The sequence below is a fragment of the Cibotium barometz genome, chromosome 30 (genome assembly GCF_041138505.1).
Source record: "Cibotium barometz isolate CiBa-2024 chromosome 30, ASM4113850v1, whole genome shotgun sequence".
Classification (NCBI taxonomy): domain Eukaryota; kingdom Viridiplantae; phylum Streptophyta; class Polypodiopsida; order Cyatheales; family Cibotiaceae; genus Cibotium; species Cibotium barometz.
This window is the reverse complement of record NC_141075.1, coordinates 48,463,760-48,488,500: the sequence shown is the minus strand read 5'-3', so window position 1 is coordinate 48,488,500 and position 24,741 is coordinate 48,463,760. Positions and strand designations below refer to the sequence as shown.

General features: G+C 45.1%; 1 protein-coding gene across 4 annotated transcripts in view; it reads right to left on the bottom strand.

The window, feature by feature from the left end:
• LOC147621576 (putative histone-arginine methyltransferase CARM1) overlaps positions 1-24,741 on the bottom strand; it is a 125,851-nt gene that overhangs the window by 33,407 nt on the left and 67,703 nt on the right. For all 4 annotated transcript variants that reach the window (XM_086824366.1, XM_086824367.1, XM_086824368.1 and 1 more), the window contains exon 10: positions 10,840-10,894. In XM_086824366.1, coding sequence (XP_086680492.1) covers positions 10,840-10,894 — 55 coding nt within the window. The remainder of the gene's footprint in view (positions 1-10,839; positions 10,895-24,741) is intronic.

Sequence of the window (24,741 nt, the reverse complement as noted above, 5' to 3'; positions counted from 1 at the left end):
GCTTCGTGCCCCTGGTCAGGCAGGTTTTCGGCGAGCCTTCTCTACTATTGATCACATTTTCACCCTGAGATGCTTCATTGACCAAACTCGGGCTCGGAGACAGAGACTCTATTGTTGTTTTGTGGACTTCCGCAAAGCCTTCGACACAGTCCCAAGAGAGCGCCTCTTTCACCGCTTACAGACACTGGGCATACCCCCCGACATGATGTGGGGGATTTACAGATTATATGAGCAAGTGTTTGGACAAGTTAGGTCTTTCATACATCGGCAGCAGTCAGATGCCAGACTATCCTTACACTAGCCCGGGGATAGGTAGAGGTGGTGGGCTCATATGTATACCTTGGGGTCACATTTACCAGCTCATCAGGGAGATTCTCTATGGCACAGGCACCCAGAGACAGAGTGACACGAGGGTACGCACCACTAGCAATTTTGGAAGGCCACTAGGCACACTTCCAGGAGCCCCGTACTAAGGGGTGGCTATTTGATACACTACTTACTCCAGCATTGATGTATGCAGCAACAGTATGGGCACCAGGTTGGGCTACATCCTCATGGACACACATAGAGCGCCCTCAGATTTTGATGCTCTCACGGATGATCCACAGCAAACCTTCAGTACCACATGATATCCTTCGAGCGGAGTTTGCTGTACCACCTATGTTAGTAGAGGCCATGTTCCAAACTATATCTTTTATACACAAGAGCTCTCACTAAATCGGGTATCTTGGGCTGCTTTTGAGGCATCCAGACAGCTTGCTGAGGAGGGACATACCTGGTCATGGTACTCCCAGGTGGTACAGTGGATATCATCACACAGGATTGATATTGATAGATTACCACCCTTACAGTATGACCTAGCTGCACCACACAGACGCCTCTCTCAGACAAAGAGGAACAGAGTCATGAGACATGACATTTGGCAGGGCCACATACAGGAGACTTGGCTATCTCCCAGTCAGCCACTCCCGACGAAGATGCTCTACTACAGAGACCACTTCTTGAGCACCTCCACAGACGGCTTCATCCAACGACCACGATTCTTGGAGGTCCACTTATCACATGGAGCCAGAGTAGCCATTGGGCGACTAAGGGTCTCATCACACCAACTAGAGATCGAGACTGGGAGAGCAGCACACATACCTCCAGCAGAGCGCATTTGCAGATTATGCCAGACGGGGGTAGAGACAGAGGAGCATTTTGTTTGCCAGTGTGGTGCTTTGCAGCAGATCAGGGCATGCTATCCTGAGGCTTTTAGAGGGACCACATCACTTAGACAGATCTGGGAGAGATCGGACTAGAGACAGCTAAGCAAACTACTACTAGCACTACAGAGACACAGGAAGATCTTACTTCAGACACCCGCACATCATAGCGGAGGAAGATAGTCCCAGTTGACTGACTTCTTCCAGAGATTGGCACCAGTAGCCAAGCCACATACATTGGGAGTGACATCTCAGAGCGAGCGGAGGAGATTCGAGCTAGGCGACGACCCAGACTAGCTGGCTACCAGACACCACGGCTACACCAGAGAGAGATCGCGGCCATCCGGTCTCAACACCAGGTCTCAACACCAGCAGGAGGTCGAGGAGCAACTCGCACATTTTCGCTTTGATCCAAGACGCATGTTCCAGACATTTACGGCATCCTCAGATCGGATGTATGACATATTGTACCCAGACTATGGGACTGGATGGAGTTAGGAGTAGATAACATATCATACTTGTATCACCCCTTTAGCATATAGAGATGCATTAGTAGCCCTAGTACTCCATCCACACCCTCTCGTTTGTACACCACCATTGAGTCCCCTATGGTCGTGTTGTCATACTTGTACATTTTATTCTCACTCCACATTTTCCTCTTGATGACTGGAGGAACATCATTGTACTACTTGTTTGTCTCATAGGCCAATTTTGGCCTTTTGCAGACGTTAATATATCTTTCTTTCTTTCTTTCTTTCTTTCTCTTCGATCGATCGATCGATCCATGTGAAGCCTATATACTAAGAACCAAAGTTGTCAGGTACGATACGATACGATACCGTACAAGAAAATATGGTATGATATAATTTTTTTTTCTTATCATACGATAAAATATGGTGTTTTTAAAAAATACTTATAAACTTAGTATTTCCAATTTCGAGATATGGAGTATTGTAGAAAGGAAGGAAGCATCATGGTACAGAGGAAGCTCAAACAACCATAGACAAACAAAAACAAGACCACTACCCCCAACCAATGAGGAGATCATTGCCGACGGCCCCGCAGGGGAGGGGGGGCGGGGACAGGGGCCAAGGGTGACGGGCACACTGGAGTGCAAAGGCCCGGTCTAAGGTAGCTCCTCTCCGGTGAGGTGGGTCCGGAGAAACTCAAGGTGGGTCCACAAGATCCACTCTATCGGTGTCGTCAACCTCCTCGCTCCGGAAGAAACTGGTGATGGTTGGCAGGTGAGAGAAGGGCCGAGGTGGCTGAAGCTCTTTCAAGAAACTGTCTCTACGTCTACGGAGCTAAAGCACGAAGAGGCCTAGGCAACGCTCGTCCGAGAAGTCAATGATCCTTGAGAGTGGACCAAATCCCTCACGAAATAAACAATGAAACCCCCCGCGGATCTCATAGTATACTTGGCAGCGGCATATGTAATGCACTCCGTCTCAACCTCAGTGTGGCATAATCAAAAGATCCTCTCCTCTCTGAGTCTCCATATAAGCTTCCCGGCTTTGAAGACGCACTAAGCTCTAGCTGTCTGCACTTTGAGGCAGTGGGATGAAACCCGTATCTGGCCAATCGCAATCCGCATGGCATGGGACATGAACACTCGGGTAGCCCGGCTGCTAGATGATTCCATCCTCTGTGACCGTGTGGAAGTGGTCTCTGTAGAAGGGCATCCTCGTTGGGAGCTCCGGAGGTGTGATCCATGTGCAATGGGTGTAGAGGTTGAGAAGATCTAACCGGATAGCCCGGTTGGTATCCTCATGAGAGAGCCGGAGAAAAGGGGAGTCCAAACTCTATTGAAGGGGTGGTAGGCGGTCCATGCGGAGCCAACCAAGTGGAAACTAATGCATACCACACCATAGTTACATGAAACGTTTCATCCGTTTCGTCTTTTGGTTGTTTCTAAGGTTTCGTTTCGTCTGTTTTGCACGAAACGCAAAGGTTTTGAAATGCCAATAGAAAGATGAAGATACATTTTTTAGGACTAGTGGGTATGAAATTCATGATTTTGGGAGTGGGTTTTTTGGTATTTTCAAAATTTGGGCAAGAAAAGGAGAGGAAGAGAGGAGGAAAGAAACAAGTTGGAAGGGAAGAGGGAGGTGAGAAGAAAAGGGAAGGAGGTGAGAAGAAAAGGAGAGAAACTTGGAAGACAAGAAAAGGAGAGAAAGAGAAGGAGGAAAGAGGAGGGGTGGACGGTGGAGGAGAAGAGAGAAAGAGGAAAAGGGAAGAAGAAGGGGAGGCGTGGAGGAGAAGAAGTGAAGGACCGAAAAGGAGGAGTGGACGAGGAGAAGTGGCAAAGCAACGGGTTGCGGCCGAGAAGAAGCATCGGATGCGTGAAGTGGCAAATGGGCAGCAAACAAGGACGGAAGCGATGGCAAAAATCGCATTAGCAAAAAAAAGCCTTCTGCCCTTTCTTTTGACCTCACTTGACATTTGGGCAAAACACCGTTTCCATGGGCAGGTTTCGTTTTGTTTCGAAATGTTTCATGCCAGAAACATTTCGTGCCGTTTCAAGAGGGCAAAACGGGTTTTTATGTTACTATGTACCACACTCCAGAGTGGCCCTCAAGTGCTAGCTATATCGCGGACTCCACGGCAAGCCTTGGGTATGACTAATGCGATGGAGATGGATGACTGTCTCGAAGAGTGCGTCCACTGCCATCGAGGCTGCAGCAAAGTTTGCCTAGATAATCTGATGTGGGAGGACTGATGATTTGCTGCAGATCATACGGGAGAACATCATGACCTGGGCCTCTCAACTCATTGCCAATCCTCATCAGATAAATCTAGTCCCTAGAAGGCTTCTCCACAAGGCTGCACATCCCCGTGTCACTATGGCATGTGCTACAGAAAGCATGGTGAAGCGGGGGGCCACTAAGACAATAGGATGAGACAATCTCCACAGGATCCCCTCTATATGTGAAGCTCAATCTGGATGTGAAGGGGCGAGAAGTATTGAAGACCATTACCTTGGTTTTACTAAGGTTAACAAAGAGGTGCCGCTGAGTGCAGAAGTCCTGTAAGGCATCCAACTGTCTCTGAATCCCCTCAGCTGAATCTGAGAGGAGGACGATGTCATCTACATAAAGTAGTATGGGGCCAATGTGGGACCAGCCCCGCCTATTCCATCAATGGAGCTCAAGATCTCATCAATGTAGAGGCCAAAAAGAGTGGGTGATAGAGGGCAGCCCTATTTCACCCTAGTAGTGCTAGAAATCTCCTCTCATGTACTTCCTAGGGCTCTCACTCGTCCGATGATGGACTCATAGAGGGTGATGATGCTCCAAACCATGTCAGATGGGACTCCAATCTCCTGTAGACGGTGTAGGAGGTGAGCTGGGGTTACAGTATCAAAAGCTTTGCGGAAATCCACAAAGCAGCAGTAAATCCTCTGATGTTGTGCTCTACCCTCCTCGATGATGACACGGAGGGTGAAGATGTGGTCAAGGGTAGAGTAGCTCCTCCTATATTACCATCTTCAAAAGGCCAAAATGACCTATGAGACCGAAATGTTACATCATGTCCATGGAATCCATCATCATGATACTGAAAGTAGAACTTTTAAAAAACATACGTTAGAAAAAAACAAAGAGCCTCAAGCTCTCGCATCAACCAAGAATATCTCGCACAGAGCACTACAACATGCCCAATGTGACGAGGGTGACTGAGCAGGAGAAACTCCTGCGGTGGTGGGAAATGATGGCTTGAGGTGACGTGTGTCGGGGACGTCGGGGTCTGCATGGCTCGGTGGCTCTGCCTAATGTCACTCCTCTCGGTCGGGCTCCTTCATCAGCCTGGAGGTTGGGGGGAATGGGTGGATGTGCTCTCGGTATCTAGTCTGGAAGAAGCTAGTGAGAGCTCTCTGTGCTCGTCGTCAGGCAGGTGCAACTTATCTGGACCGCAGTAGGCATTCCCTGTGTCTACGAAGCTTGAGAAGAAAGAGCCCCACACATCTCTGGTGTGGAAAATCCATGATCCTAGAGAGTGGTCCAAATCCCTCTCGGAAGAGACGGTGGAACCTCCCCGTGATCTCATGGTATATTGGGCATATGCATATATAACAAAGCTGGCATGTCATGTCCCTTGGTCCGGCTGCTCTAGGCCCATCTCTGGCTATCTCCACTCTCAACTGGTGGGATGAGGTGCAGATCTGTCCAATCGCACACCACACCCCGAATGAGAGAGAGATGTGTATCCATGTAGTGCTGGCGTAGGGTAAAGCTGTCCTCCGTCATGTGAAGAAGATGGTCTTTGTAGAGAGCCATAGGGGTGGATGTCAGGTCCTCTTGAGTATCCAATCTCACAATGTCCTTCCTAACAACCCTGTTCAGTTCTGTGCGGTTGGGCCTCTACGCTGTATTGAAATGGTGGGAGTACCCCCATCTACATGCCATGCATACCAAAGCAAGTGCTCACCTGTGCATACCAACACTGCGTGTCTCCCTTAAGTGCCAGTTGTCTCGAGGACTCTAGGGCAAGCCGGGGGTATCTATCTGGCCATAGTCTGTGCAAGTATGTCACTATCTGGAAAAGAGTCTGTCATGATAGGGGCAATTCCCACGTCTGCTTTCACAATCTCATGTGGCATTGAAGGCTTACTCCTGATTGTGTACGAGATCATCATCACTAGTGGCCTCTCCATCTGTTTCCACCCATCATATACCTCTCATGTATCTGTCACAACTGACTCCCTTCTCACTCTTCTCCTATGGTATAAACTAAAACCCCAAATGGGAGCTCCATACAATAATGCAAGTGTCACTAATGTGTCAAAACAGCCACAGCTTCGTCCTCGGCTCCTAAAACTCTATTTGTGAGCACCTGCATGGGTGTGAGGTCATCTCCTAGTAGGTATATCTTGGTTCCTTTGAGTGTGGCCCTTTTTTGCAAGAAGGCTATGCGTGTTTCTCCATCTTTAAATTTTAGGAAGACAGGAATCTCCTTTGTAGGGTCCTTCCCCATGTGCCACGCTTCCATGTTTGGGGGGGAGGGGGGGGGGGAGTGCGCAGCGGCTAGTATTCCTATTTTTTTGCATAAGGCTTCACCATCCTCCATCATTGAGCCTTCTACCTTCAGCCTTGTGATACTCACATTGAGGGCAGGGCCTTGTGCTTGTGATGCTTGTCCTCCTCAAGTCCCCAGCTTGTCCATCACTTTCTTGAAATCTCCCTGTAATTTCTCCCATTTGTTGGATGAAGTCATGATCCTGTCTATCCTTCGCCTGCGCGATGCACAAGGTCAAGAGGCAGAGGCCTTTCACATTCTGCAGCTCGAAGAGAATCCCCTTGGGGTCAATAGGGGCTACCCTGCTACCTTGGGGGCAAGCTAGACCTGAAGCAGGGTGGGAAAGGGACGCAAGACAAGATTATGTTGCTGCCTTGGGGGCCTAAGCGAGGGTGGGTGCCGAAAGAGAGGCAGAGGGTCACATGCAGTGCAGACTGAGCCAGCATGGCACAGACGGAAGGACTGATTGGAAAACAAATCACATTCATATACGCAAAGGCAACCAGTTCTTGAAGATAAAAATGAAGACACAAAAGACTCATCCCATGGGTCCAAGCATTCTTGCCAATGAGTCTCACACAACTGTCCAAACCAATTCGGTCAACATATGTAAATGTTGCAACAAGCTATTGAATAGTGAAGATGAGAACCAAGACTACAAGCCTCTCCCAGAGCCTAACGACTCTAAGGATTAGGTCCATGTCTTGGCAACCATGGACACTCTTCCACAAAAGCTTCGAATAAGGTTTGCACAAATGGATGGGGTGGAAATCACCTCCCTGTTCATGCTTCGTGCAGCATCCCTTTTGGGAGTTAAGAGCGACTTCGAACCACGAGTAGCTAGTAATTCATCTAGCAAGGACTCTTCCGCAAAAGGATCAACTTCTGCATTGCCCACAGTCACCCAGCCAAGAAGGAGAAAACCACATAGACAACCTAAGAAGTATCTTCTCCTCATGGAGACGGACCTTCACTAGCTTTGCTAGGCCGTAGATTCACATGAAGACCAACATCTGACAGTAGGAAGCCAACATAAACAAGCTACCATTCAAACCAAGACATTGGTCTATAAAAGTGACAAGAAGCCCACTAGCTCCGCGCACGCCAAGCTCTACCACGCCACCAGATGCAAGCTCAATAAAGTCAAGGCTGAGGCATAGAGGAAAGCACACTCAAAGAGCTTGCCAAGCCTCAAGAAAAAGATCCACTGGTGTCCAAGCTTTCATCGTCGATGGGCAAGTGATTCTCTGCCCTCGTCCAGTGAGTGTGCATGCGTGCCACAAGCCCTAAACCCTTGTTGTATACATGTAACGTAACACCCCCCACTCCAGTGTACAGTTACCTTTACCAAGAAATGATTAAAAACACAAAAACCCAAAAACAAACTCGAAACCTCAAAAAACAACTAAAAACACGCATGCAGACTCACTTGCGTAGCGTGCACTCCACGAACTTGTACCACACGCACTTGCACATCATGCACCACACGCACTTGCACACAGTTGTACATCATGCACACCACGCACATGCACTTACTTGCACAGCGTACCCCCCACGCACATGCACACACATACACCACCCCCTTGTCCCCACATGCATGCACACCCACTTATGCATGCACACACCCCTCTCCACCCCCCCCCCTCCATTTTTCTCAAACCCCCCTCCCCTCTTCCCTCTTTTCAAAAAATTAAAAAGTCCCCGCCCCCCTCTTTTTGTTTAATTAAACCCCCTGGTTTAATAATGCACCCCCCCCCCCCCCCCCTTTATTTTTTGCATCCTACTTGGTAGGGTGCCAAGTCCACATAAGCCATCTCCTAAGCATCCAGCCACATTTGGCCACCATCCAAGGTCTACACTAGGAATTGTCGAGTGCCCGGGTGCTCACCACAACAGCTACTTCACATATAGGGAGCCTTACAAAATAGAGCACATTCGTCACCCTATATGAGTAGTATTACAAAATAGAGCACTATATAGGGAGCCTTACAAAATAGAGTAGCCAGTAGCAACACAAGGTGGACCATTGAGCAAATGCTTTTTCAACTAAATCAAGTGCATACAGTATACACAAGAGTCCTAAACTATTGATCTATATTATGTACAAGAAAGAAGTGTTACAACTCAAAGTTGTACAAAAGTTGACTGAGAAATGAAGATGTCAAATCACAGCAAACGCTATAAAAGAAACACTCTGTTGAAAGACTAGTGCTAAGAAATAGAGATAAATTTTATGAATCCCTTGGACACGTATATTTAAGCACATTAATGTTGGTCGACAACTGAGAGGATTGTCCACGACCAAGACAACTGTCCAATTGCCACATGGCACTTGCACTTGCCAAGAACTTGCCCGCCAAATGTTGTACTCATCAGATTGCTCCTCTTGCTGGAGACATACCTACTCGACACTATTCCTCAATGCCCGGCTTTGGAAGTGATGTCCCCTGAATACTCGTAGGTGTGTCACATTCTCCCCTACTTGCATCACAGTTCTCCTCAGATGCATGGTCTCTTGATAAGTTCTCAAGCACGGGCAAGACTTATCCGTAAAACGATCCTCATCAAACCAAACTGCTTGCTAGATCGGATAGCCCTTGAGCTTGAGGAGATATTGTAGTTGCTTCTGAAAGGAACCTCACTAGTACTTGTGCAAAACGGCCTCCTCAAATACAAAACCTCTTGTAATCCTGCTCAAGCGCCCAACTCTGGCCAATGATACTCCACAAGGTTGCTTGAATGAAATATCGAATGCATCTTCCAATGGCTTTGGTAACTCCAGTTTGAAGACATCACTGAGCTTCTTGATAATCTCAAATGGACCTTTTTGTTTGGAAGAAACTTCCTCGAACTGTTTGAGCCTCTGCTTCATGATCTTCAAATAACCCAATTTCCTTCTTTGAAAAGACAATCCCGATGATGCTTGTCAGCCTCTCGGACTTGCTTTGTATGTGCCTTCTGCTTTTCTTCCTAGACATGTCACAACATCTCATCCAAATCCTGAACCACTTGATCTGCACCATAGTTCCCTGTGGAGTTTCCAAAGCTTGGGTCATCGGGTTAATAACTAGACGACCATAGAATGCCTCAAAGGAAGTCTTCTTAGTTGACGCCTACAGTGCTTCATTGATGGCATGCTCCACCAATGGCAAGAACTCCTCCTCCCAAAGAGTCCAATGCTCCTGACAATAACACTACAGCATCATGATCGTAGTCTTCTTCATGCTTTCACGTTGGTCGTCTGCCTAGGGATGAAAGGCTACCGGTACTAAATTGTAACTACGTCCACAAACCATAGGACAAGGCCCTACAAAAACCTCCAGTGAATTTTAGATCCTTGTTTGAGATGATCCTCTTCGGAAGTGCATGTAAGCGGAACACCTCACAGATGAAAGCCTGGGCACCTCCGAAGCATCCACATCTCAAGGAATAAGGTGGGTATGCTTACTCTACTGATCAATAATTGTAAGAATAAAATCAATTGGAACCTCCCGCTCTTCGGCAATCCAACCACAAAGTCCATTGAAATGTTCTCCCATAGCAACTCTGAAACTCGCAAATGGGAGAAGCTTAGCGACAGATTTCCTCATGTCTGGCTTTGACTTCTGAAAGACTTGGTAGAACCATACATATTGAAGCACATCCTGCTTCAAGCAAGGCCAAATAAAAAGACGAGATAACTTTTCCAATGTCGAGCGCTTGCCACGGTGTCTTGATCAGCATGAAATAGTCACTATGGGAAATTTCTACATTACGCACCACATGTGGCCTTCAACTCAATGCATCGGCTACCACATTCTCCTTACCTTTTCCACCCAAATCAACATGAATGTTGTAAGAAAATGCCCATGACATCAATTGATACCCATTTTGTTCTCATAAACATTTAAAATTCATATCATGATGTGATCACATGTGTACAAACAACCATTAACTTCCAGCCCCTCCCCTCCCTCAGCCGTCCTTTTCCGTGTCCCAGTTTTCCTCAACTATGAATACAATATGTCACTATGTGGGATGAACAAGAGAGAGTGTAGCAAGACTCAATGATGCATGATGCAATCCTCCCTACTATAACCCTAGATAGGTTACACATTATCTTGGTCCAAGACCATAATAGCCTAGTACAGACAGCACAACCACTGAAGCATGATTCCAACAAATTAAAGGGTCCAACTCCTTTTCTGCTAAAAAGTTACGAGAATCTAAACAATGTCATGCACAACTATGCGCTATGGGTCAGGTAAACCAAACTGGTTAAAGATCGAACACAGGAGCTCTTTCAAAGTCATGAATCATGTTAACAATTTATCATTCTGATGTTCAAGGTAGGACTTAGACCGCCTCCCACAAGAAATTGCACCAGCAAAGTTGCAAAATGAAAACCTTTCACATGAGTGCCACTACATGAAACATGGAACAATTACACGTAGATTGAAGAGTTCACAAGGAAAGGAGATTCGTAAACAAAGATTCCAGATTCTAATCGGTGGAAAATTACATTTCAATTGTCCCATAAAACAAAGCCAGACTTAAGCCCCCCACCTCCCCTCCGTTCGCTGGCCATAGTAATAAAAAATAAAATGTTAAAGAAAGCAAGCAGTTGAAGTAAAATACATACCTTACTAGCAATTTCAACATGCAGATACTCATCGCTAAAGGGTGCCATGTGAATCCTGATGATTACCACCCCATAATATTTTAGAACAAGATAAAGTTTTTCTGCGATTTGCTATTACACCCCAAAAAAAAAAAAAAAGCAAATCTACACATGCTACCACATATCATAAAACTAGCCCTTCCAAAAACAGAATTTTGCTTTATAAATAAGTGCTACCTCCCAATGGCCACGAAAACAGATACTTGAACAAAAACCACTCTATATATTTCAAACAATCAAAACCTAAGAATAGTATACATACCTAGCATATATAATCCTGTAAGCATTATACCTTTTATCAAGGTGAATGATTCAGATGACAAATGACAAGGCATTTAAGTGTTCATACCAGTAGTCAATCACAGACCCTATCGATATAATTGCAACACAGCATGGCTCCAAAGTTGATAATTATGACAGGTCCATAATCCTTTACTTTGTGCTCTAAATAATAGAGCAAGATATAGAGGGTATCAATCACCCTCTTCTACAGTTCACACCCCTTAAACTGTCTTCACACCCCTGGAAGTCAAGTAAAGAATAATACTTTATTTACACATTCCTTGATAATTCCGTGGCAAACCTGGTCCTTGAAAAGGATGACGAGTATTTGAAACAGTCTAGTACTGAGAAGCCCTTCCAGGGCCACTTATAAACAAATAGTTTTGGTTGTTTTGTTGTCAGCAAATAACAAGAGTCAAAATCATTTTTGTAGACATATATTGTGGATGTGACCTCCAATGTCTTGCCTGAGGAAGGTATGATTATTTGATGCCTCTGTTCATTTGAGTCTTGGAACTGTCTAATACAGTTACGATGACTTACCATCCGCCCTCCAAATCTGGGCCTTTTCTCAATTGGCACCCTAACCTTGACGACTTTGTTGCGTGAAAAAAATGTTCATAACCGTGACTACATAATTGTAGTAGAGCTAATGGCTATCCAAATCCGGGCTTTTCTCCAATGAAATGGCAATTTTAAATACAAAAGATTAATGTTCACTTTTTGATTGCTGTAACTAGGATTCTGAGTGCTCATCCCCTCAGTATGTGAGACTCAAGCATTGCTCTCATTGTTCAAGCAAGGGCCAAAAAAATTACGTATGATGTCTTTCCCCTCTCGAAAACAGTCGAAACTTTCTTTTAGCATCAAATGGTTACAATGCAATATAGATCATGCACACAAGACAATAACAAAAAATGGGAGCAGGCAGGTAAGTAATGAGCCTCTTTCAAAACCATCCCCATACTAGGATGCAGGTGTCAAACTATTGGGAAACATTAGGGAAAATGTTGGCCCTATTGTATGAAGGGACAAAGGCCCAAAGCAATTAAAAATTAGGTAGAAGTAGTGCGCCTCTATGTAGCTTGGCAAATTGGAAGCTTGTGATACAGCTCACACACGTGTTTTTTTTTTAACATATAAAGGAAACTTCAACAAAGCTTTAAGAAAAGCATAGACCCTAGGTTCTTTCATTAAAGAAAGACAACCAAAGAATTAAATTACTTATGGCAGAATTTGTTGGTTCCACATCCCAATATGCATGGAGGTCTCACATCTATACAAAAAAGTAAACAACATGATGTTCCTCGTGACATCAAAGAGAGGGAGGAACGTGTAGACTAGTGGACTAACTTAGGCCATGCACAGGTATTCATGGTTTCTAACCAAATAAATGGTAGTGCTTGTCCTATATGGCCTTTGTAGAACAAGCTCTCCAAACCTACCATCTAGAACACTATTTGAAAGAAAAGCTTTCTGAAGCTTTGCTTTTGTCTATTGTCACCAACTTGGACATTTCAAGGTATGAAAGGGGTCTAGTGGACTCCAGGAGGTCTAAATATTTGGAAAGTACAAGCTTTCGGAATGGGGAACTATCCTGGAATACAAAGAATCGCACTCCTAAAATTTAGGAGAGTTGCGATTTTTGGCCCGAATCTGATGGAAATTCTGTTCACGTCATTACATCTCGAATTAAGCAAATACCAAGAGTTACCAAAGTACCTATGACAAATGGACTACCAACTGGGATATTTTTAGAGATAAAGTTTATGGAAAGGCCCATCTCTTATATTGGGACATGTGACAAGAAAGTGGACCAAAGTGAGACAAGTGGCCTCACATTTGTCAGAAAAAGGATCAAAGTGAGACAAGTGGCCTCACACTTGTCACTTCAGCTATTGTGTGGCTCTGCACTTGTCATTATAGCCTTCTCTTTCCATTTCCACTCATGGGAGCCCCAAATCTATAAATTGGAGCCCTCTCTCTTCATTAAGAGAGGCTCTCTTGCTGCACACTAGGATACCACCGTTACAAGTTGCCCTAATGATGGGTACTCTCTTTCTCTCTCTTGAAGGCTACCCATGAAGTATACCGGCTGTTGGGGACGGTTTTGGAGACTTCCATTGTGAAGAAATACTGAGGGCAAGAGTATTAAATCATTTTATTATGATTTCCAACCACTGTACTTGCTGTACCAACCCTTGTATTTGTTGTACCAACCATTGTACTTGCTGTACCAACCCTTTGTACTTGTTGTACCAACCACTGTACTTGTACCTACTGTATCAACCATTGTACTTGCTATATTGGCTGAATGGAGAGCTGAACCTATTGTACCAGCTCTATTGCATGAAGACACGTGGTTTTTGGGGAAGAATCCGTACACACACGAAGGTATATGGATTATATTGTTGGCTAGGCTTTTCTATAGCCTATGTACCGGCTGAATTTTATGGTTGCATCGTGTTGGGCTATCTTATTACATTTGTATATGGATAATCTCCCGTGGGGAGAGCTCAAAGCTTGTACATGTTATATTTCTCCTTGGGTAATCAAATACTCCAAGGCCCATTCCGGCCTCTATGCGATGTCAGCTATGCGCATCTCTCTTTTACAGTTCTGTGGATTAAGTGGCATATGTTTAAGGAGTTGGCCAATTTCAATGTTTAATTGCATTAATATATATACCTAGATGAATCCAGAAACATGCCCAAATTCACCTTTTAGGAACGTGCACGTTATACACTCATGGTAGTCAACCCACAAGACTATATAACTATTAACTCCATTATGCATAGTATGGACTAGATACTACGACATCCCCACTAACGTCATCAGTGCCCAATAGTGGGTGTAGAACACTGTATCAAGATATGCTCTCACACACGCACTCCACACACACACACACACACACACAAGAGCATATATTCACACAAAGCCCTTCGTACTGAGTTTCTGTCAAACCTCCAAAGATGCAGGGCAGACTCAGCCATAATGAAGCCTAGCACTAAGGGAAGTAGTAAATAGAAAGAATTAATACAGCAAATAAATAGTTGATAGGGAAAATGCACCGCTAAAGGTAGAAAGAATAAGCACAATATCAACTGGCTGCAACTAGGACGAAAACTTCACAATGTGAAATTTGCATGTCCGCTAATACAGCTGAATTATATACCTAGATGAATCCAAGAACATGCCCAAATTCACCTCTTAGGAATGTGCATGTTATACACTCATGGTAGTCAACCCACAAGACTATATAATATCAACTCCATCACGCATAGTATGGACTAGATACTACGACATCCCCACTAACGTCATCAGTGCCCAATGGTGGGTGTAGAACTCTGTATCAAGATATGCTCTCACACACGCACTCCACACACACACACATAAGAGTATATATTCACACAAAGCCCTTCGTACTGAGTTTCTGTCAAACCTCCGAAGATGCAGAGGGCAAACTCAGCCATAATGAAGCCTAGCACTAAGGGAAGTAGTAAATAGAAAGAATTAGTACAACAAATAAGTAGTTGATAGGGCAAATGCACCGCTAAAGATAGAAAGAATAAGCACAATATCAACTGGCCCTAACTCGGACGAAAACTTCACAATGTCAAATTTGCATGTCCGCTAATACAGCTGAATTATATACCTAGATGAATCCAGGAACATGCCCAAATTCACCTTTTAGGAACGTGCATGTTATACACTCATGGTAGTCAACCCACAAGACTATATAACTATCAACTCCATTATGCATAGTATGGACTAGATACTACGACATCCCCACTACTGGTCAAGTGTTTTAAACTTTTATGAAACCCCCGGGCCGCTCCCTCACGAAGTTACATTGGTATCCGAGCGTTGGCTCTTTCACACTCTTGTGTGAATACAATCCTGTTGGGGTATAAACACTGGCTATTAGTGTAGTTAAATACACCCGTCCTATCCACTTATGCAAACATTCATACATCAGGCTCAAAGGCAACCGATATGGAGATATATCTCGGGATATCTTAAGGATATGGTGAGGAGATATTTCTTTTGGCTTACCAACCTGGCAAAGAAAAGCTAAGTATACTTTTGAGTTTGCAAAGTTGGTGCTTTTGCTATCTACTATGAGGTGTTTTTGCTATCTACTATGAAGTGCTTTTGATGTTCACTAGTCCTTGTATGATTGTACAACAAGAATAATGTGTTGTTGTTTGCCTTGAGATGGTTTCAAGGAAACATTGTTTATGGCTCCCTTCATTGGGAGAGATTATGCTTTTGGCTCCCTTTATTTGGGATGTATTGGACTTATGAAACACATGGTTATCTCTTGGATCGAGGATTTCTATCAACGGGGCCAAAATGCCTATAAAACTATTGGTGGCCGAAATCCTATAAAAATGTGTAGCAGAAATGTTTATAGAGCACCAGGATATCTGCCTGTGAGTGATTCTTATTTTATGTTACACTTGAGCCCACCTCTCCTCCAAGGTGTGTGGTTAAGAATACGACCGCGCAGTGTAAGTGGTAGAGCGGACACGACGCCTCGACGGCATCTACGCCAAGGGTCATGTGGACTGACACCTTCTTGGCAGGGGACTATGTCTACACCAAGTGTCAATAGACTAGAGTCTGGTATGCTAGGGATTTGATGTCTACACTCAGATCCAATGGACGTTCTACATCCACGTGCACGGTCAATCGGTCTTCTTTTTTGTCCGCCTAGTGTTTGCATATGTAAGCATGGAAGCCAGCATGCGACTGGGAATTGGGAAACGAGTAACTCCTCCTTGGAGATGGATTTGACAAAGAGAGACATGATTATGATATTTGGACTTATGGAGTTGTTTTGTCTCGCCCATTTACTTGGGACGTGATAATGAAATCAAGACTTATGGGATTGATTTGTCTCGCCCATTTACTTGGGACATGATTATGAAATCTGACTTACGGGATTGATTTGTCTCGCCCATTTACTTAGGGCATGACTATGATATCTAGACTTATGGGACTGTTTTGTCTCACCCATTTATTTGGAATAGAATTTTGATATTGGTATTATGGAGACTTATTTGGTCTCGCCCATTTATTTGGAACATGGATTCTTTCAACCATATTGGAATCACTCTCTCTCCATACGGAGACCAAGAGGTTCATTGTTCATCTCACCATACATGTGGATTCATGTTGGAATTGTGAGAGGGCAATTCAATGAACACTCCACCATACACGTGGATTCGTATTCGGATTGTGGAGTGAGTGCTTCATTGTTTCCACACCAGGCTCGTTGAGATCAGAGTTGGAATTGTGTGGAAGAACATGGGGACCATTGGGATTGGGAGAAAGGATTGCCAGAACTATGGAGAACCAGCTTTTATGTCACCATGGTTTGTGCTCTGGAATGGCACGAGTTTGTGTGCATAGCACATGTTTCTATGTGAGGCACTAGTTTCTTGTCCATGGCACTTCTTTGAGTGTCTTAGAAACTGGTTGCACATAATCCTTGCCCATTTATTTTGGGACATGATTATATCTTCGATATATGGCTTGAAGCTTAAAGTTGTGGACAAATTTTAAGAAGTTGAGTGGATGTCACCAACCTCGATATTGCCCCGTAAAGGGGTCTCGTGGACTCCATGACGTCTAAATATTTGGATAGTACAAGCTTTAAGAATGGGAGATTCTCCTGGAATACAAAGGATCGCACTCCTAAATTTTAGGAGAGTTGCTATTTTTGGCCCGACTCCGATGGAAATTATGAACGCGTCATTACATCTAGAATTGAGCAAATACGAAGAGTTGCCAAAGTACCTACGACAAATGGGATACCAGTTGGGATATTTTTAGAGATACAGTTTATATAAGGACCCATCTCATGTGGCAAGAAAAGGGACCAAAGTCTGAGAAGTGGCCTCACACTTGTCACTTCAGCTATCGTGTGGCTCTCCACTTGTCATCATAGCCTTCTTTTTCCACTTTCACTCATGGAAGCCCCAAATCTATAAATAGGAGCCCTCTCTCTTCATTAAGAGAGGCTCTCTTGCTACACACTAGCCTCTATCACCGTTAGAGGTTGCCCTAATGATGGCTACTCTCTTTCTCTCTCTCTTGAAGGCTACCCATAAAGTATATCAACTGTTGGGGACCATTTTGGAGGCTTCCATCGCGAAGAAATATTGAAGGCGAGGATATTTAATCATTTTAATATGATTTCCAGCCATTGTAATTGTTGTACCAACCCTTGTACTTGTTGCACCAGCCACTGTACTCATACCAACCATTGTACTTACTGTACCGACTGAATGGAGAGCTGAACCCGTTGTACCAGCTCTATTGCATGAAGACTAGTGGTTTTTGGAGAAGAATCAGACGGAGGTATACGGATTATATTGTTGGCTCCGCATTTCTACAGCCTATGTACCGGCTCAATTTTATGGTTGCCTCGTGTTGCGTTGTTTTATGGCATTTTTATATGATAATCCGCCATCTCCCATGGGGAGAGTAAAGCATGTACATGTTATATTTCTCCCTGGGTAATCAAATACTCCAAAGGGGGTTGGGGGGGGGGAGGGCACGTCAACTATTCCGCCCTCTATGCGGTGTCAGCTATGTGCATCTCTCTTTTACAATTCTGTGGATTAAGTGGCATATGTTAAAGGTTGTGGCCAATTTCAATGTTTAATTGCATTAATGGTCAAGTGTTAACCCCTGCCCCCTGCCACCCCCCCACCCCCCCCCCTTTTCCGGAAGTTACATCTACAACCATGATGGTTTTCAAAGTCCTTGGCACTGGCCTTTGACTATTCACATTGTTAACCAAAGGACCAAGGTTTGGACAGCGAGAACATCAGGACAGCCATTTTGGGCACGTTTCAGCCACCCACGGAGCACCAAAAACAGCCACATAAAAAGGCTGGGTAAAAGAAGTGGCACATGTGGGATCTTCCCCATTTTTCTGGTCCTACACCATGCCAAAGCGCCCAGAAGCTCCCTCTAAGCAGACTTCAGCAGTCAGGAACCAAAATCAGTAAACATTCAGCAGCTTTCAAGGCTTTGATCTTGCAGCCATACTTGCATCTTGGAGGACTAGAGTGCAGTCTTTGTTTGCTCTGTTCCCTGCCTGGTTTAGAACACAGGGAGGTAACTATGAATTAACAAGCACTCAGCACAAATTCATGGGTAGCCAGAAAATGGTGAAGAAACCTCTACCAGGGGCTGAAACCGATAATCACCACATCTTTCATCTTGCAGCTTTTTTCAAGGCTTTCATCTTGCAGCCATACTTGCATCTTGGAGGAGCAGAGTGCAGTCTTTCCTCTGTTCCCTGCCTGGTTTAGAACACAGGGAGGTAACTATGAATTAGCAACTACTCCGCACAAATTCATGGGTAACCAGAAAATGGAGAAGAAATCTCTAACAGGGGCTGAAACCGAGAATCACCACATCAGCAAAGACAATGCAGGCATGGGGAAGATAAAGGAAAGGAATGGAGAGGAATGAGAATGCAACTGGGAAGGAAAAGAGTAGAAAAGATCAGAGATGAGAGAGATGAAAGCCAGGAGACAAGCAGAACCCCTCTCCCCTCCTTCCCAAAAAACTGGTGTTTGGGCAGTTCTTTCTTTTCATTCCAACTAGGAAGCACCTTGTGGGGTTTTGAACCCAGGACCTCGTGGTCCTAGACAAGCACCTTTCCCACTTGAGTTATCAACTCATTGGCTGTTTTGGGCAGTTTATGACTCAGCAAAAGGAAGAAAGGGAGAGAAGGCATTTAAAAAGGGGAGAAAGAGGAGTGAGTGAGATTGTGTGTGTGTGTGTGTGTGTGTGTGTGTGGCTCGTCACTCGTTGCTCTACTCATCGCTCGTCCTCTCTGCTTTCTCTGCTTGTCGCTCGTCCTCAGCAGGGACGGGTGTGTGTATCTTCAGTTGTCACTGTTAGCAGACAGTCGCCATCAGCAGGCCGCACAGCAGGGATTTCTGGATCTCAATTGCAAAGCCCTGATCGGGAAGCCGCTTGCAGTAACACCTATGCAGAAGTGCAGTGCAACTTGTCAGGTGGCCATGTGCCTTGCTTGACGTCTCCTTTGCTCTTTATCTGCCAGAAGTCTTCGACAACTCGTCCTTTGGTATTGTGCGCGTGCACGTGCGCGCATGTGTGTGGGGGTACTGCTTCAGTCTTCTGTTTGAGATTGCCTCCAAACCATTGTATTTTGAAGTTTCTTCTCTAGAACCCATTGCATATCACAAAAGAGCAAATAATATCTCCAAACGCCCAGCTCATCAAGGGGATCCTTCTGTATGTGAAAATCCAACGCTTCAAACCTTCAGCAGGTCTACTTTGTCCTTGTCTGCCCTGTTTTCGACATCTGTTATTATCCTCATGTGCTCCTCCCTCATCTGCATGACCTGTGCTTCAGTTATCATTCATCACTCTATGGCCCTGTTCAGCTCCTCCTGCATACACTGGGCTTCGTGGTCCTCTCTGGCCATATTTCTTTTTAATTCTTCCACCTCTTGCCCTAGCCCTTTGTTGGCCTCTTGGAACTCTGTTAGCTATCTTTGTTGGCCTCTTGGCTTCTGCTCTCCTCTTGCGCAGTTCTTCCTGCAGTGGCTCTTGTTGGCTCCTCAATTCTTGCAATGCCTTTGTGCTCTGAGCACATGCCACTGTTGGGGTAAAGGCACTATGCCCACCCTTATAGTGTGTACAAGCCCATAAGTTATAGTACATAGTACACTTAGTACTTTTAATGTACTAAGTGCACTATGTGTACTAGTGCAACATACATGTGTGATAGGGGAGTCACACACTCATTCCCATGAGTTGACTTATCCCCACAACTCTCTCTCTCTCTCTCCCTTGTTTCTTTGTGTATGTCTCCCACATGAATAAACCCTAAATCTCTCCCATTCAACTGGTATCAGAGCCTTAAGCCTAACTCAGCAGTGGAACAGTCGTACCGTCGTGCTGAATTCTGAAGGTGCTGGTCGTACCCTGATTTGGTTGCCTTTCTCTGCCCAGCCAACAGGCGTGGGCTGCTCAACTGCTGCCCAGCAGCTGGGCGTAGGCAGCCCAGCCAGCCCCAGCCAGATAGCGCTGCCCCATCACCCAAGTCAAGGTGTGGAAACAGTCGCAGCAGCCAAGGCAAACGGGCGTCAACAGCAGCGCTAATCGTGTAGCGCTGCTAGGCGGAGACGGCGAAGGCAGCAAGCGGGCGTGAGCGAGTACCTGTAACGCTACTAAGCGAGGCGCCTGGCCACAAGGCATAAGACACGCAAGCTCGTGTAGCGCTGGCTACCGATCGGAGGCGGCATTCAACAAGCGAACACGCCTACGTGCATACCCGTAGCGCGAAGATGAGTCGGGTCGGCGCTTTTGGTGCTGCGCTCCATTGCAACTCGCCTCACCAACTGGCAGTCGACAGCTTGGATCAGTCGGAGCCCTCAGCCTCTCTGTGATTTCATCCGTCGCTATTTGCATCTGCAACAAAGCTCTCCTCACTACCTTTGGCTTCAACTTTGACTAAAGCAGCATCAGCTCCTTCAATTGCCCACCTGCACAACAGCAGCAAAAATCATCAACCCCTTTTCCTGCAACAAAAAGAAAAATCAGAAATTACAAGGTATTTGCCTCGATTTTTTTTGGGATTTGCAATTGAGCAGGTACAATCATCAATTGAGCAGGTACAGGTGCCAAATTGCTAAAATTTTGAGCGAAATTGGGTGACATTGGTCACAATCAGGATCAATTTGCAGGAAATTGGATGTCGAAATTTGGGGCTTTTGATGTAATTGTGCAATTAAGCAGTCATACATGCTGTATGATGTGAGAAATCGCACATTTGGGCAAAATTGCAGCAAATTGTAGTGGCTTTTGTGCCGATTTGGTTGATTTGCATGCAGGCAATCGCATTTGATGCTATGGATAATGTGTTGATGCCTTACAAGCACTCAATGTGCCTGTAAATCAAGGGGCTTTCATGTATTGGATGTATATGTGGCCACGGGGAAGCACCGTGAAGACTTTGGATGCCTTCATGTGCGTCAATGTACCATGTATGATCAGCAATTGATCTTAAATCAAGGGGCTTTTCAAGATTTTATGCTTGTTGAGCTCGGCAAAGCAGCAGGCAAGACATTTATGCCTTGAATCCTCAGAAATCAGCTTGCAGTCAAGGGGCTTTTGCCCAATTTCTGTTCGGAACTGTTGTATGCAGTATTCAGGACTGTAAAAGTCTGATTTTCACTCATTTGGACAGCTAGGAGAGCATTTATTGCTACTGTACCTACTGGTACAGATTTGGCACAGCTTTGTGCAAGTTTTGGCATGGCTGTACACTGATTTGAGTGAGGAAAAGGTTCAATTTCAGCTGCTGTACTTGCCGGTACAGGTTTGGTACATCATTGGTGAGCACTTAGTACTGCTGTACAGTACTTTGGAAGGGCAACAGAGCACATTTAAGGTGCTGTCCTAAATCTGCAGCAACCAGATTTTGCTGATTTCATCACATACAGTGGGAGTAGAGTTGCATTTGTGCTTCCGCAGTGGGATATAAAGCTTGGGAGAACAACTGTGAGCACTTTGTGTGCTTTTGGTGCAGTGTTTGCACATTTTGCAGGGAGTCAGGCATTGACAGGTTGCATTTTGCTATGGCAACCACAGGTGAGAGCTCTTCATTGCTTCACATCAAGAAGCTTGAAGGCTCACATAACTATGATATTTGGCAAACCCAGTGCTATAATGTGTTGCTCCAGAAGAAGCAGCACAAGCCTATCAAAGAAAGGGGTGTAAAGCCCGCTTCTCTTACTGCTGAAGAGTGGGAAGATATGGATGAGCTGGCAAGATCCACCATCATGTTGTCTGTGTCAGACACTTTACTTTTCAGCATTCGTGAAGAGAAGACAGCTTGGGGAATGTGGCAGAGATTGCAGGACTTATATGCCCAACAAAGTGCCTCAAGCAAAGTGTATTGGTTGAAGAAACTCATAGGTCTTCAGATGAAGGAAGGGGCGTCTATGAGACAGCCGATCTAAATGAGTTTAATGGTATTGTCAGCCAGGTCATTAATCAAAAGTTGGCAATGGACGATGAGTTCAAAGCCACTTTTCTGTTATGCACTTTGCCAGAGAGTTGGGACACATTCAAGACAGCCACTAGCAATTCGAATGCTATGCTATCATATGCAGATGTTGAGGGTGCTCTTCTTCAAGAAGAGATGAACAGGAAAAACAACTCTGTTGGAAAGTCCAATGCAATGAATGCACGTGGGAGATCCCAGCAAAGGGGTAAAAGCCAAGAACGGGGAAGGAGCAAGTCTCGCTCCAAAAAGGACTTGGAATGCCATTATTGTGGCAAGAAGGGACACATCAAAAAGCAATGCTACAAATGGAAAAATGATCAAAAGGAAAAGGGAAAAGGCAAAGACAAAGACAAAGATGAAGCCAAAGATGTAGCCAAAGATGTAAAGCCAAAGAGCAAAAGTGGAGTCAAGATTGAAGAAATCAATGTGTCACATGCAGGTGACAGTGAGGATGAGGTCCTGTTTACGTCTTCACTTGATGCCCATTCACTTCTTACAGGTGGTCATGGTATGCACTCATGGATCATTGATTCAGGTGCCTCCTTTCATGTCACAGGTTGCAGAGACTTGTTTGTCAGGTATACTGCTGGCAATGAAGGAGTAGTTTATTTGGGTGATAACCATGCATGCAAGATTCTTGGCAGAGGTGATGTGAGGCTTGTGTTTTCAGATGGCTCACAGCTTATGCTCCATGATGTCAGGCATGTGCCTGAGATCAAGAAGAATCTGCTTTCTACTGGACAGCTTGATGATGCTGATTATGTTACCACATTTGGTCGTGGAAAGTGGAAGATTTGTAAGGGCTCACTGGTTGTTGCCAGAGGCTCTAAGGTGGACACTCTTTACTTCATGCATGCAGGTGTTTGTCACCATGCTAATGTAAATGCAACTGAGCTGCCGGAAATCTCTATGTGGCATAGCCGGTTGGGACACATGAGTGTCAAAGGAATGGAGCAATTGTCTCGTTTGGGTTACTTGCCTTCTCTAAAGTTTTCAAGTTTTCAGTTTTGTGAGCATTGTATATATGGCAGGCAACTGCAGTGCCCCCACAAGAAAGCTCTTAGAAAGAAAGATGCTCAGTTAGAGCTTGTGCATACAGATGTATGTGAGATGCCTTAGCTTTCTTTGGGAGGGGCAAAATATTTTGCGTCTTTTATAGATGATGCCACACGCAAGGTGTGGGTTTATCCTCTTCGCTTGAAGAGTGATACATTCTCAGTGTTTGAGAAGTTTGTTGCTCTTGTTGAGAACCAAACAGGCAAAACACTGAAGGCTTTGCGTTCCGACAATGGTGGAGAGTATATGTCCAAACAGTTTCAGCCTTTCAGGACTTTTGTGATGCTAAAGGCATCAAGAGGGAGCTCTCTACTCCTTATGATCCTCCACAAAATGGGACAGCAGAGAGGATGAATAGGACCATTCAGGAGAAGGTCCGTTCTATGTTGTCACATGCTGCATTACCTCATGGTTTTTGGGCTGAAGCTGTTATGACAGTCGTTCACCTTATAAACAGGTCACCTAACACGAGGCTTGGTGGGAAAGTGCCAGAGGAAGTATGGACAGGGAAGCCTCCGTCATACAAGCACTTGAGAGTGTTTGGTTGCGTTGCGTACGTGCACATACGCAGGGAAATGCGCACCAAACTTGATCCTAAGTCTCACAAATGCATATTCCTAGGATATGGTGACAGAGGTGAAATGGGGTATAGACTTTGGGATCCCGTGAATAGAAAGATTATACGCAGCAATGATGTCATTTTTGATGAAACATGCATGTATAAGGAGCCTGCAAGGCAACAGGAGCCTGGCAGAGTCATCTTTGATGATGATGGACATCATGGACAACAACCAAGGGCTGTAAATCAGCCATTACAGCAAGAAAACCAGCCCTTAAATGGTGCTGAAAATGGTCCAAATGGACAGCCAGAGATGGCAGAAGATATCCCTATGGATATACCACAGTTAGAGCAGATACCGGGCATGATTTTTCAGCCCTATGGCATGGAACAGGAGCCACCAATAGGTGATATGCAGGCTGGACAGCAACCTGCAAATGATGGTCATTGGGTACGGAGGTCCACAAGACCCTCCAGAGCCCCTGACAGGTTTGTTCCAGGGGTTGACTACTTGATGCTTACTGACTGTGGGGAGCCCTCATGTTACAAGGAGGCTTTACAGAGGGCAGACAAGGCTCTTTGGGAGCGTGCCATGAAGTCAGAGATGGATTCTCTGCACAAAAATGGAACATGGAAGTTGGTGCATTTGCCTACAGGCAAGAAAGTTTTGCCATGCAAGTGGGTTTACAGGCTCAAAGTTGCACGTGATGCAAAGCCAAGATACAAAGCCAGGTTAGTGGTGGCTAAGGGCTTCAAGCAGGAGTATGGTGTGGACTTTGAGGAGATCTTCTCTCCAGTGGTCAAAATGACCACACTTAGAGCTGTGTTAGCTTTGGTTGTGCATGATGATCTGGACTTAATTCAGATGGATGTGAAGACTGCTTTTCTTCACGGCGAT